Source organism: Wyeomyia smithii, chromosome 2 (genome assembly GCF_029784165.1).
Source record: "Wyeomyia smithii strain HCP4-BCI-WySm-NY-G18 chromosome 2, ASM2978416v1, whole genome shotgun sequence".
Classification (NCBI taxonomy): Eukaryota; Metazoa; Arthropoda; class Insecta; order Diptera; family Culicidae; genus Wyeomyia; species Wyeomyia smithii.
The window spans coordinates 46,097,209-46,123,451 of record NC_073695.1 but is presented as its reverse complement, the minus strand read 5'-3'; the positions used below and the strand labels follow the sequence as shown (position 1 = coordinate 46,123,451).

Genomic DNA, 26,243 nt, shown 5'->3' with positions numbered 1-26,243 from the left:
CAGTTGCTCATCTTTCTTTGTAAGACAAGTTTGTCCTCCTTGAGGTTTAATGGCACTTCCGTGTTTATAATGACGATAGATTACAGAATAATGAATGCTGTATTTTTTTAGCTGCTTCCCGCAACGACAATTTTATTTTTGTTAACATCGTTCACAGCTAGCTTCAGTATAGTTGGATCTGGCTTTTCGTATTTCTTCAATGCAGTCGACTTATAATTTCTTACCATTTTTTGGCCTAAATTACAATAAAAAATAATGAAAAGAAAATCCTTAGTGAAAATATAACAATCAGAATAAAGAGCACCATTGTTTCTATTGACCCTGCAAATCTTTGAAATCGTGTTTTTTTTTGTCACACAAGAAAAAAATGAAAAATACCTGTTGTGAATCGAAAATTCCGTCAGAACCAAACGAATAACACTTCAATCTAACAAAATCAGTATAAGTATCAAACGAACTTGCAAGGATTTTGCCGCCACGGGTGAAGTTTTTGAGAACAACAAAAAGCTAGAGTGACGACGATAAACTTTGAACAATAAGGAACCGAATGACAGCAGCGTTGCCATCTAAATGGTAATACGGTATTATTCTTCTATTTTTAGACTGTCAGATAAAAATATATTAGTGAGATAGTTTGCTTAATCATTTCTCAGAAAAAACAAACTTGTGATAGTAAGAAGTTTCGTTTCTATTCACCCCGTTTCATGGTACTTACGGAGAAAACTTACGCAGCAACTGGGTAGCGCGGCGTAGGTGGTGAAATGAAAGAATTCGAAAAAGGGGACGGCTGCGCTACACTGGTATACATACGTTGTGCGCGAAGTACATCAGTTTTGCGTTAGATGTATAACCGTCAACGAGCAGCTGTGCGCACGATGGGTGCCGTGTCAAACGTGTCTTCGGAGAATCTGCAATTAATTACGCGCAAGAGGACGGATTAATTTGGCGATTCCTGACATGGATCCACCACTAACGCTTGAGTTTAACCAGCACACAGTGGTCCAATAAGGCAAAAAGTGGAACTTAATTCCATAGCGCTTTTCACCTTCATCCTAGCTTCATAGTGTCTTCGGAACAATTGTTTGTATGAATGACCCGCATAATCGCTATCGTTAGATTTGATTTCTATACGTTGTTGAAGTTATCGAAAAAATAAGCTAAAATATGCTATAACTTGGCAAGGAAAAGTTCTGGAGATGACTAGCCTCTTACGAAAACGTGTGTTTTGTATGTACAAATGCTTCTTTAGGACAACGTTTTCTTTTAAAACGTAACTAACAAGAGTTAAGTACAAAAATACTAAATTTTTAGTTACTTTTATAGAAAATATTCCGTAACTCTGTAACCAATGAAGATAGGAATTTTGTTTGTTCAACAAAGTACCATATTTTTGCACGTTCTAAAACTTTGCCAAATAATTCATTCCTCTATCTCTTAACACAAAAAAGTTAGTATTTCTGATATATGAAAACCTACTGTAACATATGATCGCCGTTCTCTAATATGGGTGGATTGGGACAAATGGAGCCTACAGGAGTTTATAGTACTTTAGCTTAACTTCAAGGAAAAGTATCGACATCATGATTCTTCTTACCCCTTTTTAACCTATACGTTCTTGAAGTTATCAAAAAATTAGCTAAAATACGATATAACTTTGTTAGTAAAAGTCTTAGAGAGATATACTCTTTGGCAAAAATGTGTGTTTTGCGTGCCCTAAAAATTCCTCCGAACAACACTTACGTGTAAAATGCAACTAACAAAAGTTAAGTACAAAAAAAACTAACTTTTAAGTAAATTCCATGTAATATACTCTATAACTTTGTATGGAAAAAAGACAAGACATTCATTTGTTCAACAAAGTTTCATATTTTTGCATCTTCTACAACTTTTCTAAATAAACTATTTGTCTATCTCTCAACACAAAAAAGTTATTTTTTTTATTTTTAGTATAATTAACTTTTCATATATTTTGACAATTTGTGATTATGCGGGTCATTCATACAAACGATTGTTCCGAAGACACTATTAAGCTAAAATGAAGGTGAAAGGCGCAATTGAATTAAGTACCACTTTTTGCCTTATTGGACCACTGCACAGTGGTACGAGAGTTAAAAGACGTGAACTTAATTCATTTGCTCTCCAAATAATGGTTTTATTGAGATAATATCTTCCGAAGATATTTAGTATATAAAAAGGCTCGAATCATGACAGAAAATTTTAGTTCGAAACTCAACCGCTAGTGGCGCTGCGAAATCTAACTTCTTAGCCTTACACTTTAGAGAAATGGTGTCTTCAGCAAAGTTAAAAAAAGTTCTTTCAAAAAACTTTGTCGAGGACACTTTTCTTCTAACTCTTCTTGTTTTTGATATATAACGTTTTTCATTAGACTTGTCTTTAAAATTAGTTTTTTTTTTCAAATATACAAAAAACTGTAACATTTAGAAGGTTATAGTATTCAACATATATTTGTATATCATTAAAACACACAACCTTGTAGAAGACACGAAATAGATAGCTTCCACACAAATCGAGTTATTGCCGAATAATATTGAAAAAGCATCATTTTTTGTGCATACCAAGAGCACAAAACAGCAAAAACTAGCAGACGAAACCTGCATAGAATGAAATATTATCATAATCACTCTACGAAATCACTTTGAACGTTTGTCCCTTCCAGTATCTTCATTGCCTAAGTTTTGTTTCAAAAACAGCCTTACTCAACGTTTTCGATGACAATACACGTGAAAATGTTGGCCAGATTACTGATCACTACATACCTTTTCCAAATTAAACATGTTGTATTGTTCCCATAATTAAATTATATTTTCATGCATTAACTTTGCTAAAATAAATGAATAAAAAATATTAAGTTGAAAAATCATCCCCATCAGAATTAGCATTATCCTCCTAATTAATATATAGTCTGTATTCTGCATCACCGCACTGCTTATAATTGGATCTGTTGATTACAGAAAACGGTGTAGTAAATCAACATTTAAAGCTGTTCTAGAAAACTTTTTGGTGTGGTCTAATCTGTATCTATGAAGGTAATAATTATTTTTCGTTTTGAAATATTTCAGCAAGTTCACCATACCTCTTGATGACTTTGTGCCGGCTCTCTTGTGAATCTATGAACTGTTTTTTTGAATTTCATATCAGGCAATGAAGATACTAAAAGGCACTGTGCAGTGCCGTTTGCCTCGCACAGTTCGTCGATAATCATTGGCAACATGGTAAAATAATCGATAAACAATACCAAGGTAGAGCTGCCGCGTAAGATGAAGAGAAAAGTGCTCTTGCATTAAGACAATGCTTTCGCTCATTCTGCTCAAAATACGACCTTATCGGTTGGAATAATTTTGCTACAAACTGGGTTTTCACTGACCGTATTCTCCAGATTTAGGTCCACGCGACTGGGTCTTGTTCCGTCGGTTGAAGAGAGGGCTCTCTGACAAGTGATTAAATTACTTAAACGTTAATAAAAATTTCTCTAACGTCTCTAACGTAATTTGAAACAGATCGTGTAAAAAAGATCGCGTCGTTTTGACAAAATCTTTCGCTATGTGGTAAGTGTGTGTATGTGTGCGTGTATGTGTGTGTATGTGTGCATATTGATATATGTGTGCATATGTGTGTATGTATGTGTGTGTGTTATAACTTGGTTCATATACAAATGTTTCTCATGTCACAAATCGCGTAATTTCGAGAAAATCGCGTAAAGAAACGTGTAAAATAAAATCACGTAAAAAAATCGTGTAAAAACAGAATTTAGTATGCAGATTCATCCGCCAGTTACATGCAACGACATAACTTGGAAAAATCGGTTGATAAATTATCTAAAAGATTTCTTCACCAAGTATAGAAACAACTCTTTTTATCACTACTAGCAACGTTTTAGCGGGTCTCCTACGAAAGGCAAAAAACCAAAAGGCGGAATCGCGAAAGGCAGAATCGCGAAAAGCAGAATTACGAAAGGGAGAATATATTATAAGGCAGAATAACGAATGGCAGTATCACGAATAACGAAATCACAAAGCGCACGAATTACAAGAGTTCACATCAGAGCGGGGGCCTAGCGTGGTTGGTAACGTCTCTGCCAACCACGGTCGATGCTTGGGTTCGAATCCCACCGCCGACATAGGTGTCGATGGTTGTGAGGTGGCGTGATCCGCTCACAACCCAACTGGTCTAGATTCAATCCTAGCCGACACCGGGAGATTTTCTGAGGCGAAAAATCTCTGGGATCACGCCTTCCATCGCATGAGGAAGTAAAGCCGTTGGCGCCGGTCCGTTAATAAACGGGTCGTGAGTTAGGGTCCTGGGTGGAGTCGCCTCCCCGGGCGTCGGTGATTGGCACAACAACAGTGGCGGAACTAGACCGACGGAGAATAAGCGAGAATAAAAAAAAAAAAGAGTTCACATCAATGGACAACGTAATCCTTATTCCCTAACAAATAAAAAAGAACACGAATGGCAAAATCACAATATGTTAGATTCGATTTTGGTTATGTACTTTACTAACATTCTGTCATCTTTTTTCTCTTTAACAACACACACTCGCGGCGTTTGGCCCACTTTATTGTCCAAGTGTATGCTGTCCTTACTCGCTACCGCTCGTTTGGGCTAAACTAAAGGGAAGAAAATCTCTTTGAATAATCCTAGAAAACCAGTAGATCAGTCGTTTGTATGCGAGAGGCCACCGTTTCTGACGGTGGGTCGGCGGCCGGCTCAGACCGCGGAAACCACGGTGGCTTTGTGCCGCCTCAGTTCTTTGCCCTCGATTATGCGTCTTCGCCGCATGAATTGTTTTATGTTAATTATACCTAACATCGAAAAATTATTCTCCGCGATGCCGTGAGGGTCGTGAGGACCTAAACCAAACCAGTTTGCGCGTTTCGGATCCAAAAATTAGGCTTGATTTGTACCTTTCATCAAAACTAATCATTGCTTGCGACCAGTTATTAAGTCTGGTTACCAAATAATAATAAATAATAAATGTAGAGTATCAGTTTTGGTACCGTGACCAGGATTCACATCAGTTTGCCATCACGCACCTGGCTCTCGTCAGCCAGATTTTGCTTCCAGTGATCCTGCCTTTCGTTCCATTTGAAATTCTGCTTTTCATATTTCCGACTTTTGAAATATTCTGTCTTGTGTTTACGGTCATAGAGTTCTGCCATTCATGATTCTGCCTGTCGTGCTTCTGCCTTTTGTTATTCTGCCTTCTGTGGTGAACCCGTTTTAGCTAGTGGTAGAGAAATAATAACCACTTTAATTTAATAATCTTGATGTGTTAAAAAGTGCCATGGCAAATTTGTTTGATTTATGGTCATTTTGGATTGCCATTTGCGATGACTCTAGCTCTTTTATTATATCTTTACACACTGCAAGTAAGCAAACAACACATATTACAACACACGTTTCCAGCAACCGTCCGTACATTTACCCATGACAAGGTGAATCACTTCGCGATGCTGTTCGCGTTTACTATATCATTGGCCTAGCATAACCGGACTTATTCAGCAATGCTGTGCAGTGCGGTCCGTTGGTTTCGTCTGTTAGTTCGTCTACTGTGGAAAGCCGCGATCGGATGAGCGGCCGCCGCTCTGTTTAAGCCAGTTGAACTACTCCATTATCTACAATAAAGACTAAATTTTTGTGTGCCAGTTTTTATACGAGTTCCGCTGGGTGTGCCGTTGTGCCCTCGAGTACTAAAAAAACAACAACAACAACAAAGTTTGTATACTCTACTATCGGCTGTGTTGGGTAAGAAACGAGTTGTGATTGGTTGACTTTGTTTCAGTTCTGATTGGCCGAAATATCCGTTTAACGAAGCTCTACATTTTGCAATAGTACAATAGCTAGCGTGACGTAATCATTATTTTCCGCATTTTGGTGGACGCCTTGATAATTTCCCAATCGATTGCTGTGAGAGTAAAGAGGCATCCGTTGAACACTGACTGAGTTTATTTACTGAGTGGATCATCTGACATAAAGTCTTAATGAAATCGAGGATAACCTTTAAAAGGAACTAGACTTAGCTACTCTATGTTTGAAAATATGACTAGGCTCGCCAGATTCAAAATGATGCTCGACACTCGTGAATGTTCTCACACAAAAAGCAACAGGTTCATAATAACCAAAGTTCGATGGAATTGTTCATAGGCATCGAAGAAGGCCTCAGCATAATTTGACGTTGGAAATGCATCAAGGACAGCAGTTTTGGGGAAACCAATTCAGCGTTCAAAATCCTGATAATACATACAGTAAAGTGTCAAGTCCAAGAAGGCGGACACGATCCGGGTAGGGTGGCAGATTGGTAGGATCACGCCAAGGTAAATCTTTCAGGGCCAATCGAATGAAACGTATCTATATACGCTTGTGGCGCAGGTTCCATGAAAGCTGATGCGGACTCCAAACCACACTTACGTTTTCTAGTAGTATAGAACTTTTAACCAAAAATTTAGCCAACTGCAGCATGGTGTCTATCTAAAATCAGCTTTCGGTCAAGAATAACTTAAAGGTCGTTGACGTATTCGACTCTACGTAGCACTTCCCCGTTGGCAGCATAATAGAAAAATATTGACATTTTAATGCGGTGAAAGGTTATCACTTTACATTTTGCAGTACTTAAAATTAGGAAGTTTAGTTTACACCACGTCACAAAGTTATTCAAAAATGATTGTAGACAATTGAAGACGATAACAATCTTCGATGGTTCGAATCGTCAAGTAAATTTTCAAATCACCGGCGTAAACTAATCATTGACATCGTGGAAGAAAATAATGAAAAGAAGCGGTCCTAGGTTGCTACCCTGCGGTACACCAAATTTGTTCGTGAGCGCAGACGATACACCAGATCCAAGCTTAACTTGCAAAATTCTATTGGACAGTAATGAACCAAGCCACTCAATAAACTGCGATGAAGTACCAAGACGGGAAATTTTGTTCAGTAGTATTCGAATATCAATTCGGTCGAAGGCAGCTTTTAAGGTCCGTGTAAATAACGTCAACCTGTTCGTTTCGTTCGAGTTAAAAAATTCAATTCAATGCAATAGAGCTTACAATGATCTCAAATAATTTAGACATTAGTTGTTCCACGGTAGTTTTTGACATTTCGACGGTCACTACTTTCGAAAACCGGAAACATATAGGAGTGCTGCCATACCTCTGGAAACTTCCCTAGAGCCAAAGATTGGTTGAATATGATGCAAAGTGGAGCAGCCAAGATATCAATACAACGGCACAGAAGAACGGCCGGTATTCCGTCGGGACCAACAGTTCTAGTTTAAAATAGTTTATTTGACACGGCACGATAAGTCGGGACCAAAAGTGTACGAACATTCAAGTTTCTTAGCGGCGGTAGTAATCATATCATGCGTAGTTAACATCAAGTCACTCAGTTCTAAGCAAGTTTCGTAATGCCCACGATTTTTCGGCTTTTCAATTTATTCAATTCATTTATTTACATCAAAATAAATTTAACAAGAAATAAAATAAAAAATTAGTTATAACTGAGAAAATACTCTCAAACTTGAATTTCCCGTAATGGTTCTTGTGCTGACATATAGATCAAATTTGTTGAGTCGATTGCCTATTAATGATAAAAATATTTCCAGAGTCAAGTAAGTGAATGTAAGTAAAATAACAAAAGAAAACAATTTTTCTAGGTTTGTTCATTGCAAATTTGAATAATGCATTACTACGAAAAATAGAGTCCTACTTGTATTTCAATTTCGCATTCAAATTTTTTTTTGCAATAAATTCATAAATTACCGATAAACTTCAACAACAAAAATTCAACTTCATTCTTGCTCTGAATACGGCAGCGAGCGAAACCTAGCTTCTGCTGTTGTTCATTGTCGTCACACCGCACTGTGGGGCAGAACCCAGAAAAGTCGCGACAAAACTAAAAAAAATGAAATTCAGTTTTCATGCCTCATTTTATTTTCTATTTGCAGTAGACATGTTATCGACTAGAAATCATGATAATTCACTTTGAAAAATAATTTAGAAAATGTGCTTCAATATTGTAAAAGTGAGGATTTACAAGGCTTGTAAAATGGAAGAAAATATTTTCTCAGATATTTTCCAGTAGGCCATGCAAATACTAAGAAATTAATTAGCTAACTCAGATGATCCTCATAAAACAGAGTATAAACTAATAGGTAATGTGATATTAAGACAGTTTTGTTGAAAATAGGTTCGTAGGAGGCATAGTATGTAAAACAAGGTTTTTTTGTAATTTTTCCTCATTTTCGGCAATATGAAAAACATAAAGTTCTACGTTGTTCTGCTATGACACTATTATTGTACTAAAATACAAGGTATTGGCTAGTACTAAACCAAAAATCAGCTGCTACTAGTTGCGACTTACCGAGTAATTCGAGTTTTCGCAACGATTGTTTCCATGTCAATTCATGTAAAAAATCGTCATTCAGCAGTGTCCGTATCGATGTTTTTCCTACAATAGGCTTTGCTGAATGCCGGTGTATGCAACACGACCATGATAATGTTTGGGGGTCTTTCGAAACTGACGTCCAGTAGTATTAAGACCCCTCGGGAATGATTATTAGTACTAGGAAACAGTTTGTTATTGGGTGAACAGTGTTTTAAACAAAAGTAAGCGTTTAGTAGTCCTGTTAAATGGTATAAAATTAAACAAGAGGAGCTCTTAGAAAGGGAACATGACCAACTAATCTTTAATTGAACAAAGTTCCTATTTGTAACATTTTATCACAAACAATAACATTGACATTATATTTTATATTCTTCATCAAATATGATGACACATCACAGGTTGACAAAAAAAAACTATACAAAGGAAACTACGAACCTTCAATAATTCATTTCATGATGACTCGAAAGTTCGAATATATCTGAAATTGAAATATATATTGAAATATATTGTCCCAGTTATAATTCATTACTGAAATTTTATGTTTATGAATAATGAAAATAATTTTATCTCGTTAACGGTCAGTCCTACAGTTGTAATATGTTAGACAACTTTTTGTCAATCGATGATATAAACAACTTTCCCGAAGAAACAAAATGGCTAGCACTATTTATTCAAAAGATAGATTATCTGTAGAAAAAAAATTAAAGCTTCCTGAATACATTTTTCAAGAAGATGTTTTTATGGTGAACAACATTGCCAAAGATATGAACACTGTGAAAGCAACTGTTAAGGAGTTATGAGGTTTTGTCGCGCCAACGGACCAATTTGCCCCACTGTGCACCGGTGACGGCTTAAGTGGTAAACATGATCTGGAGCAGAGAACTGATCTCCATCAAATTGACTAACCCAAATCGAGTGTATTCCCAAAACTATTGGTAGAGCTACATTGACATACGACAGGCTGTCGTATGCTACGTTAACTTTGCGATCGTGTCTTATAAACAACCTCTTTAACCATTCGGTGTTTGAAATGATTAATTTTTAATTTTCAAAATATTTTTGACGTTGTATATTTTTACCGTAATGACAAAATTATTGTTTACAATTTTGCGGAAGACGTGATATCGATCAAACAAGCCGTTCTCAGTAGCGCTTTTTACGTAATCCTTTTTCAAATCTTTTTCGTGAAAACAAACAAAAGCACATAACGACATCATTAACCCAATCAGTAACCAATCAGTGCGAAGTTTTAGTAAGTCAGATGTCGAAAATGTCAAAAATATCAGAAAAATTTAAAATATTAAAACTATAGGAAAAGGTTATACTGGTCGAAACAAGCGAAAAAAAGTTGTCCAAAGAAGATTATAGCTTCTTAACCTTTTCTGCGAATTTTGGTGCCCCTAGTAAATGCAGAAGTGCGTCGAAAGGCCGTAGAGTAATTGCTCGCCAGGCTCGTCGCTTCCACGTTTGCTCACGGACAGGCTTGTTACCCTCCTCAATATGTGGACAGAATAGAGTGAATATTCACCATCAACATCTTACCTAACATTAACGCAGCGTATAGCAATTTTTGCACCAAACTTCTTCATTCTGATTTGTGCTGTGTTTCCGCCACTCGCAGAAAAATAATGCACTTGCTGCTTACACCACAACTGAGCGAAACCAAAGTGGTGAATCACTCTAAGGGAACATCAATAAATGACGTAGCGTTGGAGGGGATGGAGGGGGGGGTTGTAGTTTTGTGACGAAATGTGACGAGAGGGAGGATGGGGGGTCAAGCCAAGCTACGTAGCAAATATAAAACTAAGAAAAAAGAGGATTTTCTCTTATTGTTCTTTTCAATCACTGTTTTGTCTGTTTAGGATCATTTTTATTACTTTCTTGTCTTTTCTTGTTCATTTATAATCTTTGATAATAAAATTTGCAAGAAAAAAGTAGAGGAGGTCTGACTTTGTGACGAGATGCGACGATGGGAGAGGAGTGGGGGACAAGAAAACCCAAAAAAAAAATCAATTTATTTAATCATTTATTATTTTTTTAGGTTTCGAGATACGAAGCACACAACGCGATCTACTATCTTACCTAGATGCTTCTCTCATTTGGTATATGCTTAAGAGGCACACAGAAAAAGCACTGCAGTGAGCTCTCTTGTGTAGTTATTGAGTGTAATGTCATTTCATGTGTTTGTTTACAAGCTACTCAGATATGCACGATTCGCTGCTCTTTTCAAACAAGTGCGTCACTTTGCCCACCAGTGTAAGAGCAGTTGTTTTCACAGTGAAAAATATTCTCCCAGACGCTAGTAATTCTCTGAGTAGAAACTACTATCCTACTTACGGGAGGACTCATTTAAATGTCTGAAAAAATTGTCTTTGCTAGGGGCGCCAACATTCACAGATATGTTTAAAAAGCTATAACTTTCATTTTTTTATGTTTGAGCTTTAAGGCAAATCCTTTGTTTACCAGTGTTATCCATTACATAACAGTGGAAAATATGTCGTCGAATAGTTTTAACAACAGAATATTCGGAAAGCCGTGAACCCCAAAAATAAAAACAAAAACACGAATAAAAAGATGGCTTAATTGGAAAATGGAAAAGTTCAATGATCGCAGAGTCGAATTGTAATTTAAATCCGATTTTCACTACCATGAAATTTGTTTCGCCTAATTTACAAATCAGACCTTCGAACGCACATTCATGGGAAAACTTTTGCTCGCTGTATACTTTGAATTTCAAATTCAACTCATCACCTAAGTATTCATCATGGCAATCATTCAGCGGTTTCATCCGCAACAAAGATCGGCACCGGCTGTTCTGAAGTACGCAACTAATTCACCAACTCACGTTCCAACATATTCTAGCGGCTCCTGGATGTGCTCAACAAACTTCTAATTGGTTGCGAAAGTGATTTAACCAGACAGAAACCGTTCGTCACATCGTGGGGGTAGAGTAAGATTCTCAGCTGGTAGGCAAACATGTTCATACGTTTTAGGCTCGCTCGTTGTTGAGCAAAAATCTAACCCTGATCCAGCAGCGTATGTTATAATCACCTGGTAGAACAACGCCTTCATCCCAATTTCGCCGTTTGCACGTGATTATAGAATTCAGACAATTTGCGCTTGTATAGCAGTCGCTTGTAGGGACGGCGAGACAGTCACATTCTTGTGAACCGTTTGGTAAAATTGTGGTTATGACGGTAGTGTCAAGCTTTTAATTAGAGATTAACTTGATATGTAACCGGTTGTGGTTAGTCTAGACACTGGTGCTTTAATAATTAAAACGCTACCGAAAAAGTTGAATATTACTGTAAACAACCCCGCGTCGCCAGTGTTTGTCGAAGTTATGGAAACGCAGGGTACCGCGTGAGGAAACCTAAATTCTCTTTTATTAGAGATGTTATCCATTTTATTTTAACTTATCTTGGGTTGCATGGGAAAACTACCTGCCAAACCTTTATCGGATTCTAGTAACGATTCTATTGTTGTTCGTTCCTTTGCAGAGAGCCGTTCCCGGACAGCCTTAGCAGCCCTGTCTCCACCAGTGGCGTCAGAAAGAATCACCCAGGCAGCGGTAAAAAAGGTCGCCGAAGAAAAGGACACAAAAAGAAAATCAAACGGATAAAACCCACCGCGGCATATCGAGGAGTCGGGAGCGAACAGACCGGGCAGATAAATTCTTTGCTAACCAGTGAAACCAAATTATCATTAAACGAATCTGTGCAACCGAACCCGGGCCGCGGAGGGAAAAAGCACCAACAGAAGCTAACGGGAGTCAAACGAACTTCGCAAACGAGTTTGCCGGCTGCGGGGAAGAAACTTTCCCCATCGAAAAGCTATCCTGATGGGGAGGGGTCAGGTGATTCGCAAACTGTGGGTAAATCCTCCGGAAAGCGGATCGACAAATGGGACAGGAAGACCGGCCGGGATCTCGTCGTATTAAAAAGTGATGATATTTACGATAAAAATATGCAAATGGCAGTTCAAAAGGATGCCACCGAGGACGAGACAATACTGTTAGCAGACGACGTGGTTGACAGCTGGAGTGTACAACAGCTAACGGAGCAGCAGCTTGAACGGCCCGGACGGAATGAACCACCGGCAGGTTATCGGAAGACGCCGAAAAAAACGAACAATCAATTGAAAAAGTATAAAAAAGGTGGGTGAATAACTTTGGTCTTGTTGCTCGTATTGGTATTTTTTTGCTGCATTTGTTCCACGAAAGTGTACTGCAATCAATGGGAACAATCACAAAAAACATTTCTACATGATAAAAACTTTTCAATTGACATGATTTACGCCACGAGAAAAAACTAATTTCCAGCTCTGTTAGTGCTTGAGAATGTTTCCAGTAGAGGTGGCTTGAACAACTAATTTTTAAAGAAATTCTGATTAGTGTCAAGTACAATAATGGAACTAAGTCTATTGTTCTCCAACGGTGATCTCGTCACACAGGTGTCTTTACAAATAATTGTTCAACGAGCGAAATCAAATCTACTCTTTTGCTTCCTGTCCAGTATGGGAGAGCTACATGAAAACGCTCTGCCTGTTATATTATGTAGCTGTTCTTGTACGACCATGGACCGTGGTTTAATTTTTTATGATTCTCGTCCCGGTGCTTTTCGACACATACTCAACTATTTGTCGGTAGTCGGAATTTGTTTTCTGTTTTCATTTTTTTTTCCGCTATCCATTCTCTGATTAACAATCTGAGCCGTTTTTTTATATGTTGCTGTTTTACAAAACTCTACTCCAGGGGACCACTTGCTAGACCCGGGTACTATTCTAACACTGCAGCAAGTGCCACCCGCTCCGGTAACCGATCCGAGCACGGCGGTGAGCGCAGTGACGGTCGTCAGCTCAGCGGAGGACATGCATCGGACGGAAGCCGTGTCACTGCAGCGTATCATAATTGCCGGGGATCTGTCGTGCATGAAGGATGACTTTATTCCAGCACCAGCGATACCGAATGCCGACATCAAGTATCTGAGGTAAGCGTCACTGAAGCGAAGTTTATTCAGTCAGTGTACTTAGGGGTAGTAAAAAACAGTGATTTCTGAGAGTAGAGGTTTTGTATTCCAAGTTTTCAGAATATTCCTTCCAGCTACTGAAGCTATGCTTTTTGTTCAAACTCATTAAGCAAAGTAGAACCCAAAATAGTCAATCTGTAATTCGAAGTTCATTCCCCTCGAGTCATTGTACAAAATTGGCTTCTGATATCTTTGACAATTTACAATTGAACACTGAAATTTAAAAGTGATGAAACTCAAAGCGGTTGAACTGTAACAAATCTAGAAACGGTTTCATATCATTACTGTGAGAGCATCAGTGTGAGATTTAAATTCGGTCTATAGGTAACAATTTATCTGGCTCTATCAATTTCGCTAAAAATAATAGTCGTTCATTTCCCAGAAAAAGCTCGGAATCACAAATTTATGCAAACCGTTTTGAAGCTAATAGTCACGTTTTGTTCTACCACAGAAACGATTTGTACGGACTGGAGCACTCCTTCCTGGAGGCAGAGTACCATTGCCGGACCGGCTTCCAACGACGACAGGCGCCGGCCAGGAGCGAAAACGATTCCAATCTGATCTGTCGAAAATCTCGCTGGATAGGCAAGCGACCGTCCTGTGTGCGAATCAAACCGGTTGCATTGACAATGCGCAGTGAAGGAGATGGCATTTCATCACTACCCGGGGGAGCTATCCAAAAGCAGGACAATAAGTCATGTGGCAGACAGCATAACTGCCAGCAAGTGTGCCACATAGGAAAAGACAACGTCGCACGGGTGTGCTCCTGCTTCAAGGGATTCAAAATGGTTGATGGGCGGTGTGTTGGTGAGTAATACATTACTGGTAATTGCGCCACTTAGAATAGTCTAAATTCAGTGTCAACAAAGAAATGTTATGCCTCTAGAATGCAATCGCTGCGAGCATTATCCGGCCGTGAATATCAATTTCCAAACCACCAAAATAGCGAATATTAAAATTTATCACCTCGTTTTTTCGAACCAATTTTTAACACTTCTTGCCAGTGGAACGTGTGGAACGGTGCATATGCCGCCACGCTTGCTCGCAGGCATTAAAAGCTATTGGCTTCCGATGTCATTTCGTATAAATTTCACTTTGCCCGTGATCGTTTTTCGGTCCCTATATAATCGCTTTCCAGATGAGACCTCCGATAGCGGCACCTAGGACGAAAAATAATTCATGGGAAAATCAAATTTTTAATTGACAATATATCATCCGCACCTTTCGGAACAAGAGCCGGAAAAAACCGAACGAAGACAAAAGCTTTCGACGTGTAAAAAATCAATTAGAAAGATGCGTTGCGTTTCAAGGGAGGGAATGATTTACAAGCCATCTGTGGCTTTCCGATGCGCACTCAGTGTCAGTTTACTGCTGCGTGGTGGAGGATTTTGCGGACATTAATTTACGCCGCTGCCGGTGTCGGTCAGCCAGCAGCGCAGGGTGGGACATCGGACTGGATTTGTGCAAAAGCGAAAATACGGACGATAATTACACAGCGTGGCATTATAGACCACAAGGTTGGCGCTGCTGCCGCAAGTAAAACTGGAGGTAATTTCGAAGAAATAACGTGAAATAATTCGTTCCATCACCTGTTCGTACCGAACAGGGTAATGAACAGAAAATCGGTAAGCGGTGATTATCTCCTACCTTCTGGTGCTGTGTTTAATACAAATATTGGTATGATGCCAGTGGCTCGATAAAAAAAAAGAATTTTTTGAGAACATAACTGTGGACGTTTTTGTTTGGGAGAGTTTTTTTCCATATTAATTTCTAGAAACTAAAAATGAGCTGAGAAACGCTCGCAAATTTTATTAATACTTTTGTTAATGAAGACATTATTATTATTTATTATTTTTAAGATTTATTTTTAATGCGGATAGATTTGGATTCTAGTTAAATTATTTTAATAGTTTACTTTAATTACTCGTATACTCGTCTACTGTAAATTAGACAAGAGATCCCTTTTGAAGCATAAATTCCTCCGACAGAAAATGATAGACCATAGTGGGAGGAATCACGCGGAGGTAATCTAAAAGTTTTTGTGCGTATACCTCGCAGTGGTACACTGCGCTGTTTTGAAAGCTAATTTGGGACTTCAGTTTTGATAAGTCTGATCAACGTGATACACTTTGGAAAAGGACACCCTATTAGGTTCTTATGTAAATGCGAAACATGTGCTTGTTATGATAGGTTATAAATCTAGCGGACATAAGTATTTAATGTTGGACTCATCTTATAAACTGGATACTCAATTAAATAAAAGCATCATTAATAAAGTAAGGTAAAAGTAATACCTCGAAAAGTTTAATTATGATTTGTGTATCGTATTGCTTCATTGTCAATGAACCGTAAATGTTTGCACATTGATTACACAGTGCAACAAGTTTTTGTCTTGCTTTTTGATGTACTATTACTGCAAAAACAAATTTCTCCGAGTTTGGACAAATTTAAACCTGAGGAGCAACAATGGCGCCATTTTGATTTTTGAGGAATCAGAAATTTTTGATGTTTTTTCGACACCTTTTTGTTTTGAGGTGAAATTTCAAAATTTTAAATTTGAAAACGTAAAAGCACTTTTTTACCCACCATTAAAATAACAGATCTTAAATCGGACAAAAATGTAGCTCAAAACGGTGATTTTACGAGAATAGCTTTGGCATGGTTATAATACATTGAATAACTTTTTTCACCTGATTTCTCCCTGTTCGGACCGGTTCCATTGTTTAGGTAATCTCCTGAAGTTTTTAAAAGTTAAAATTAGATTTTTAAATAGGGGATTTTTAGGATAATTATTTTTCATTTTTCTTTTACCTTTTTTTTTCAAAAACAAAATAATTTCTTTTTTCGGAAATACAAATTTGTTGTCTACAACTTTGTCGAAGACATCATACCGATCAAAAAATCCGTTTTGGCTCTAAACATTTTTTTGCCCATACAAACATAATGCAAAGTTTCAGCCAAATCAAAAATGGTTGATTAAACCTTTTTTTTCAAAAACAAAATAATTTCTTTTTTCGGAAATACAAATTTGTTGTCTACAACTTTGTCGAAGACATCATACCGATCAAAAAATCCGTTTTGGCTCTAAACATTTTTTTGCCCATACAAACATAATGCAAAGTTTCAGCCAAATCAAAAATGGTTGATTAAACTGGTTGCCCGTTTCCTTGTGAATTTGCTCTAATCAAAGTTTATCCAGTTGGTTTCCGATCTTAGTATAGTATAGCTAAGAAACTTTGTAGAAGATCGGAAACCACTTGAAATGCCTGAATTAGTTTGCAATTTGGATGCTATGACACCAACTTTTCCTTTTACACGCTAGAGTTCTACAGCCTTCGACGCAGTATTTTTTTTTTTTGTTCTCGCTTATTTTCCGTCGGTCTAGTTCCGCCACTGTTGTGGCCAATCACCGACGCCCAGGGAGGCGACTCCACACCCAGGACCCTAACTCACGACCCGTTTATTAACGGACCGGCGCCAACGGCTTTACTTCCTCATGCGATGGAAGGCGTGATCCCAGAGATTTTTCGCCTCAGAAAATCTCCCGGTGTCGGCTAGGATTGAATCTAGACCAGTTGGGTTGGTTGTGAGTGGATCACGCCACCTCACAACCATCGACACCTATGTCGGCGGTGGGATTCGAACCCAGGCGTCGAGCGTGGTTGGCGGAGACGTTACCAACCACACTAGGCCCCCGCTCTGCCTTCGACGCAGTTATAGATCCATAAATTTTATAAAACTTCTCAGTAGACACACATTTTTTATCTCTTCAAATTTCTGAGTTCTACGAGTTTTTCGTGAAATTTGTCTGAATTTCACGTTTTTTGTGATCATGCTATGGGCAGAGTTTCCATTTCGCACAGGCGATCCACTGGTGTGCAAAAATCGTACGAACAAAGAAGACACAGTGCATCACAGTAGATCAGTTTTTGTTTTTTTTCGATCAATTATTAAATCTATACCTATAAAAATGCAGTCCGGTCTGTCTGTCTGTCTGTCTGATCCACATGAACCCGGAAACTACCGAACCGATCGACGTGAAAATTTGTATGTAGAGGTTTTAGGGGTCGAGGAAGGTTCCTATGATAGTTTGAGACCCCTCCCTCTTCTGGAAGAGAGGGGTCCCATACAAATGAAACACGAATTTCGCACAGCTCGAGAACCATCAACCAAATACAACCAAATTTGGTATGTGAATGTTTTTAGAGCTAACAAATATGTCCATAATGATTCGACTCCCCTCCCTCTTCTGTGAGGGAGGGGTTCCAAACAAATGAAACACAAATTTCTGCTTATCTCTAGAACTAACCAACTAAATGAAACCAAATTTGGCAGGTGAATGTTTTTAGGGGTAACAAATATATCCATAATGGTTTGACACCCCTCCCTCTTCTATAAGGGAGGGGTCCTCCCCAAATGAAATTCAAATTTCGCACAGCTCGAGAACCAATGAAGCAAATATAACCAAATTTGGCAAGTGAATGTTTTTAGGTGTAATAAACATGTCCATAATATTTCGACACCCATCCTTCTTCTGGCATGTCTCCAAATACCATTTCGAAATCTAAGATGGCAACTTCCTGTTTCTGAAAAACAGCGGCAAATGATCAAATACCACCCAATATGGGTATTGCCAGAATTGTTATGATATACTGAAGCCACAAATCGACATCAGACAACATTTTGAATTGTAAGATGGCGATTTCCGGTATCTGGAAAACAGCCGAAAATGACCAAATACCACCCAATATGAGCGTTTCCTTAATCAGATTGACGCACGGAGGCCAGAAATTGTTCCCAAATGCCATTCTAGAATCCAAGATGGCGACTTCTGCTCTCCGAGAAACAGCGGCAAATGACCAAGTACCACCCAATATGCGTTTTTCCGGAATTGTAATGATGCACTGAAGCCACAAATCGACCTATCAACCTCAGACAACATTTTGGATTGTAAGATGGCGACTTCCGGTGTGTGGAAAACAGCCGAGAATGACCAAATACCACCCAATATGGGTATTTCCAGAGAATTGAAATATTGCACTATTATATTCTTCAATAAAGCTGCAAAAAATGTCTTCTAATAACAGCTACCTGGTTTGCCATGGTTTGTTAACGTTTTCATAGGAAATGGCTTTCCCAAAAACTGTACTTACATCACACCTTCCGAGCGAAAATAATCAGATTTTCGATGATCCGGTAGGATAGGAGTGTCTTTAAAAGATAAGCAATAAATTTTACTAGAAAAACACTTAAAATATTGAAAAAAATAGTGGCCCAATTAAGGGTGGAAATAATACTATTTTCCTTATTCCGGCATGCTTCATTTCGAACAAGAGCTATCATCAAAATAACGCCGCGAATCATAGTTACCATAGTTACCATAAATTTGTTATGATTGAGTTATTGTATAAAATTGCTGCTAAAATGGGAAAAACACCGGAAATAAACTGAAGCAGCTGTTACTGAGTGTCTTCAAGCAATAAAAAGTGGTGTTTCGACTAGAGAAGCTCGCAGGCACTCCAATGTTCCACGATCCACCGTAATGTTCCGTGAAAGAAGCAAGTGATCAGGAAAACCACGAAAAGGTAAACAAACTGCATTGACTGCCGCGGAAGAGGATTCAATTGTTGGCTGGATAACTCGGATGGCACGTAAAGAATTTCCTATTACGAAAGAACGGGTGCAGTTGATCCAGATCCAGAACTCTCAGTGCGTAAGCCAGAGTTAGTTTCATCAGCGGCAACTACGGTTAATGAGATGTATTATTTAGACCTGGCCCAAATTAGGAAATTGTTGTGGTCCAAATAAGGAAAAGGTGGCCCATCAAAGGAAACTGAGACGATGATTTATTTCTTTTATTATAAGAAAATAGAGGTATTATCTAGTTGTTTCTCATGCAGAAAAGATGATAAACATGTTACTTCATGTTTATACATAATGAAATACTTAATTCAGTTTAGGTATTAACACCTTTTGTGACGTAAGTTACGAAATATTATTGAATGTGTATTCACTATCACATACACATAGTATATACCTTGGTTCTACACTCAATACTGAGACACAGACACACGTCAGAGAGAGAAATAAATCATTCTATACCAGAGACTCGTTGCGTTTACATTTACGAATATCACATGGTGTCAGAAGTGGAAAATAATTGCGAAAATGTCGTTTCAATTGATTTCTTTTAATCAAATTAGAATAAAGTGATTGAAGATTGGTGCCAGCAAGTGAAATAGCCTGGAAAATAGCGAAATAAAGTGTCAGTATCGTCATGTCGAATGATGAAATCAAAGTTATGTCGGCTCACGCAGCGTCGATTAAACCACCGAAGCCGCTCGTCACGAGGAAAATATGGCGACTAAAGGGCTCTTCCCACTGCTTCCGTTCCGGGACCGGGCCGGGACCGGGCCGTGGCTGTTCCGCGTGTCGTCCGGGCTCGTTTGAGATTGATTGCATGCGTTCTTATGAACGCATTCACACCGACGCGCCGTGCCCAGACCGGGGCAGCGTTGAGTTGCCGTCGTGCTGCTGCAGTGCGAGAGAAAAACTATCGTTGCCGACGATACTTTGTGTTGGCCGGAGAGTGCACGTAAGGCACTCGGGTGGATGCGTGTATGTTGTAGTGACATATTTCGCGCGGAGTGAGCTGCGGTATGAAAAAAAGAGAATGACGTTCTTTCACATACACACATCAACATTTCTCCGCCAGAGCGCAGCGCAGGCACGGTTCAAGCACGGCGCAGTGTGAATGCATGAAAAGTCCCGGACGAGCCCGGTCCCGGCCCGGTCCCGGAACGGAAGCAGTGGGAATAGCCCTTAAATGGAAGCAGTGGTGGCGCCAATTTAACTGGTATTCAGCTGCTACGGAGCTCGCTAGCAAACCACCACAGATACAAGCTGCGACGTTTTTGAACTGTATCGGCGAAGATTGTGTTCGTGTTTTGGATACGTTTGGATACGTGGGTTGAGCGAGACGCAAGAGGCGGATACCCAAGTGCTAAAAGGAAAGTTCGAATCCCATTTTGTACCTAAATCGTGTTTGACGTACGAACGTTACGTGTTTGGAAAAATAACACAGAATTCAAGCGAACAATGCGATGCATTTTTTACTCGGGTACGCGAACAAGCAAAACGATGTGCGTATAGTATTTTGTACGATTCGATGGTGAAAGACAGAGTGATTTCGGATACAATTCACACAAATTTGGTGCCGCAACTTCTAAACGATGATAATGATCTGCAAAAGGCGATCGATATAGTCAGAAATTACGAGCAGTCCGTGAAGCAGTCAAAAGTGATGTTGGAATAACCGGCAGTGGAAGTAGACTCGGTATGGCAAACGAAAAGTGATACTAGGGAAGCTCAGGGTAATGCATCGTTCCAGTGCAATCGTTGCGGACACACATCGCAAGAAACTGTGCCCAGCCTATAATAAAACATGTTTGAAATGCAAACGAAAAGGTCACTTTGCAGAGAAGTGCTTTGGTGTTGGAGCTTCGAGCGCAACTCCAAAGAACAGCCGGTATGTAAAAACAATGGAATTAGAAGAAGATGAAGAACTGTCAGTAGAGGAGCTATATATCGACGCCGTTAATGACGATGATGAAACCAGTGACGAAGTGTGGTATGAAACTGTGAAAATAAATGATAAAAAAGTGAAACTAAAGTTGGATAGCGGAGCGGCCTGCAATGTTCTCCCGTGGGATGTTTTTTGCAAAGTTGGAGGAGTTTTGAAACAATCGAAGACCAAGAAATTAGTGTCTTACAGTAACCATAAAATGAGTGTGAAAGGCGAAGCAGAATTATCGGTTCTCGTTAGAGGCCGAATGGAAAGTGCAACGTTCAAGATAGTTGATGGAGAAGTGATGCCAATTTTGGGCCGTAAAACAAGTGTTCGGTTCAAGCTCATGACACGTATTGATGAAGTTAACATACAAGATTTGCTATTTAATGGTCTCGGTTGTGTAAAAGGATTCACTTACGATATCGATTTGGTGGAGAACCCAACGTTTCGGAATGAACCACCAAGAAGGATTCCGCATGCACTCCGTGCAGAAGTGAAGAGGGAACTGGACTCGATGGTGAAAATGGGAGTCATCGAACCGATCATCGAGCCAACTCCAGTCCTCATCGCAATGGTTATAGTAAGGCAAAAAGGTAAGCTCAGAATTTGCATAGATCCCTCGCAAGTAAACAAAAACTTACTCCGTCGAATGCATCCGCTGTCGACCCTTGAGGAAATTTCTGCCCGCATTTGTAGCTCCAAGCATTTTACTATCCTGGACATGAAAAAGGGGTTTTGGCAAATTCCCGTATCGGAACGCACGATGAAATATTTGGCTTTTGCTACACCATGGGGAAGATTTATCTGCAAAAGGCTGCCTTTTGGGTTAGCTTCCGCTCCCGAAGTGTTTCAAAAATTAATACACACATTGTTGGAAGGGCTAGACGGGGTAGAAAGTTCGATGGATGATATCCTTATACACGCTCCGTCAGAACAAATATTAAAGAATATTACCCAAAAAGTACTGCAAAGATTAAGCGAAGCTGGTCTCAAGTTAAACAAGGACAAATGCTTCTTCAACCGACCTACGGTGAAATTTCTGGGCCACCTAATTACCCAAGAAGGACTTAAAGCGGATCCAGAAAAGCTGGAAGCGGTTCAAAGGTTAAAACGCCCACAAAATAAACTGCAGTTACAAAGAATATTGGGAACAGTCACGTATTTGGGGAAGTTCATTGAAAATTTGTCAGCAATTACAGACCCACTGAGAAAGCTGTTAGTGAAGAACACGGAATGGGTAAGGGATTATCCTCAGGAGCAGGCTTTCACAAAGATCAATCAACTCATGCTGCATCCCCCGGTCCTTGCAGTTTATGACGTGAACGATCTCTGTCGATGCCAGTTCAAAGGCATTTGGGGCAGTTCTTCTGCAAAATGGAAGGCCAGTAACATACGCATCAAAAGCGTTAACGAAAGCTCAAGAAAACTATCCACAGATGGAAAAAGAGGCTGCTGCTATTAGGTTCGCTTGTAACAGATTCCATGAGTACATATATGGCAAAATTTTGGAGATCGAAACCGACCACAAATCCCTGGAATCGATCTTCAAAAAATCCCTAGACAGAGCTCCACCTCGGTTGAAACGGATTCTACTCGATGTCACGCAATATGGCCCTATTATTAAATACAAAAAAGGGGCAGAGATTCCTCTTCCAGATATACTTAGCAGGGATGTTGAAAACTCGGTTTCAAAAGAAAAGTCAGATGAATTAGAAGTACATATTGTCCTACAAATGTCGAAATCAGCCAGACAAGAGATTGTCTTGGAGAGCTCAAGGGATTTAGAAATGGCTAAACTGGCAGAAGTTATCATAGAGCGATTGCTTCCTGATACTCTTCGGAAGTATTGGTCCTTCCGAGACGAGTTGGCAGTTTACGAAGGACTGGTTTTTAGATCACACCAAGTTCTAATACCGAACAGTCTAAGACGAAAAATGCTCAAAGCAGTTCACGTAGGACATACCGGGATTCAAGGATGCATACGCCGCGCGAAACAAACGCTTTTTTGGGTTGGAATGTCGGCAGAAATTACTAGAATGGTGGAGAGCTGTGCCGTCTGCCAGACGTACCAAAAATCAAATGTTAAACATGAGCTAATCAACAACCAAGTTCCTACGTTACCGTTCCAAATAGTTTCTTCAGACCTGTTTCACTTTGGAGGAGACGACTATTTATTAATAGCGGATAGCTATTCAGGGTTTTTAGATTTCGTCAAACTTGACGAAATAACGTCCAAAGGAGTTATCGGAAACTTAAAGCGCTGGTTCGCTACACATGGAATCCAACGAATTTTGTACACCGACAATGGTCCCCAGTATTCAGCTCTAGATTTTGCAAACTTTGCCAAAGAGTGGGAGTTTGATCACGTAACGTCTAGCCCTCATTTCCCCAGAAGCAATGGCTTTTTGGAAAGGTTTGTACAAACTGCCAAGAACTTGCTAAAAAGATGTACGGAAGACGGGTCAGATATTCAGTTGGCTTTACTGTCCTTGAGAAATACACCAAGAGACGGTGAATTACAATCAGCAAATCAACGATTAATGAGTCGTATCCTTCGTTCTACAATTCCAGTATCAGAAGATGTACTCAAACCGCAAGTGATAAACCAGGTGACGGAGGCGTTGAATCAAAGACGATATCAGCAAAAAGAGTATGCAGATAGAGGAGCAGTTAAGGCGCCGGAATATATGCAAGATCAAAGGGTCGTGATCCAGGACACCAAATCGCGCACTTGGGAGGAAGGAAGGATAGTTCAGAAACTTGAGCAGCCAAGATCGTACTGAGTAAGAACGGCAGATTACCGAGTTTTTCGCAGAAATGCAAGAGATATCAAACTCAAGAAGATATCAAGGACCAACGTAGACGATCAGCATCGTGGAAAACCGCCGTACCAGTTGTTGCCTGAAGTCTTTAACGATCCTGATGACAACGAAGAATCAACAGTGTTCCAGCCTACTGAAAAAAACCATCCGCCCAATGAGTCCAGCGGATCATCACCGGCTGATCCCATACGCACCAGGAGTGGACGAGTAGTTCGCAGTAACCGCGATTGCAATTTCGAATATTACTAATCCGCTCAAAAGGGGAGATGTGACGTAAGTTACGAAATATTATTAGATGTGTATTCACTATCACCTAACAACAATATCGCACGCTTAGCCTTGGGGCTAATAGCGGTCTCGATCAACTAGATTAGTTGAGAGAATTCGTTATCGATATTGTTTTTTGGCACATTTTGCATGTGTAGGATAAGCACACAACGATACACCGTGCCCCAGTGCTGAGTCGAGAAAATTTCCAGCTCGAAAAGATCCTCGACTCGATCGGGAATCGAACCCGATATCACAACCGTGTGGGAGAGCTAGCCAACCGACATCGCTAACCACAGAGCCACGGGGACCACATGTATTCACTATCACCTACACATAGTATATACCTTGATTCTACACTCAATACTGAGACACAGACACACGTCTGAGAGAGAAATAAATCATTCTATACCAGAGACTCGTTGCGTTTACATTTACGAATATCACACCTTTTTCTTGCAAAATTTGCAGCTACGCTACTAAGTGGTCTATTAAAGGCAGTAATACCCTATATAACTACATAAAGCAAGCCAACTTGTTATACTGAAGCTGCAAAATACATCTCGAGAACCAATATGGTAAAAAACGTTCAAAACAGGTTATTTTCAAGTTGTAATTGCTAACTAATCAAAACATCGTTGCCGTAAGCATAAAACTTCAAAATAAAAATATTGTAGAACGGCGCTGATTTATATAAGGAACAATAAAAAATAGTGATTATGGCGTTCCGAATAATCACCGGAAAATAAGAAACAATATTAGATCAACGTTTCGATGCTTGTAATACAAAGTTCCATGTGCGCGTCAAATTTCATGGTGAAACATTGTGTTTTACTTCTGAAAAAATCATTCTATTTGTCAATCAGTGGAAAAAAAAGATTATGCATTACAGAATGTTCGCTGATTTATTTAATTGCGAAGAGTCAATTTAGCCCACCACCGCATGGACTTAGTTCGTAAACAACTATCTGGCATCTCTTTCTTACATGCGTAGTAAATCGCAATGTCGTTTCTTTTTTCTTTGGTAGATCTGCACTGACCCAGTGGAATAAAGGAATTCGCCCATTCGTGGGTTAGAATCCACCACAACAAATCGCATGCGCAAATGCGTTGCTATGACAACATTTACCCAGCGCATGCGCAAATGCGGTGTTATGCGCAGTGCGACTAGATCGACAATCGTGTCGTCGAAAGGACACTAAATTAATTATAAATTGATTATAAAAAGCAATGTACAACCTTTCAAAATGAATTGTTTCTGTAGCTTGAAAATTAAAATTGTTTTCGCATAGTTTCAACGTTATCTAGACTTAAAATATAACAAAGCTAGAAAACATTGTTAGATATACGGTAACAAAAAATGAGGTGATATTTGCAAGCGTTTTGTTTATCTTTTCATGGCACATTTTCACCCACCTTGAATAGTTTTATTGAAATCGTTCAAATATTTTAATAACAATTTGATCAAGTAATTTTGCGTTGGCTGCTGAATACTAAGATGAATCATTAGAAAAGCACTTTGTAGGTACTTAGTATTATTATTAGGCGTGTAATATTGAACAGGCGTGGCTGCCCCGGCTTTTTATACATAGTTTTTCTAATAGTGCAAACATCTGGAAGACAACATGAAAACAAGTGCCATTCATGTAATAGTTATTGTTCATTTAACCCATGCTATTGAAAAACATCTCCAAACCAGGAAAAAAAACGAGCTTGTTTTCGAAATGTGGTTGAATCACTGGTGAAGAACAACTTCTCGCAAATGATGTATTTTCAGTTGTTTTCTGTGCAGTTTTACTAACATCATAAACACAAGTTACGGACAAGCAGCGGCAGTTTGTATTCAAAAATCTATGAGACATAATTATGCTATAGAAGAATATTTCGAGAACAAGAATATAACAACACAAGTTTGCAATTGCGCCTATAGTACTCCTATATGACTTCTGTCATTGTAAATTCTTTTCCTACATGTTTTGTGTGTTAATTGTGTAGGTACTCCATTCTGTCGTCCTTTTTAGGGAAAGGCAGCAAGCGACCAATCAAAAGACGACATTTGTGTTTCGACAATGTTCAACAATTTCCAATACTGAGGCGAATGACCACCGGTTAAAACCTCAATAAAAATAAATGAATAAATAAATAAATAAATAAATA

The 26,243-nt window shown here is 39.1% G+C and overlaps 1 protein-coding gene across 2 annotated transcripts in view; it reads left to right on the top strand.

The window, feature by feature from the left end:
- The window catches only part of LOC129722123 (uncharacterized), a 279,868-nt gene that overhangs the window by 194,735 nt on the left and 58,890 nt on the right, over window positions 1–26,243 (top strand). For both annotated transcript variants that reach the window (XM_055675370.1, XM_055675369.1), the window contains 3 exons: window positions 11,901–12,556; window positions 13,154–13,388; window positions 13,879–14,234. In XM_055675370.1, the coding sequence (XP_055531345.1) occupies window positions 11,901–12,556; window positions 13,154–13,388; window positions 13,879–14,234 (1,247 nt within the window). The remainder of the gene's footprint in view (window positions 1–11,900; window positions 12,557–13,153; window positions 13,389–13,878; window positions 14,235–26,243) is intronic.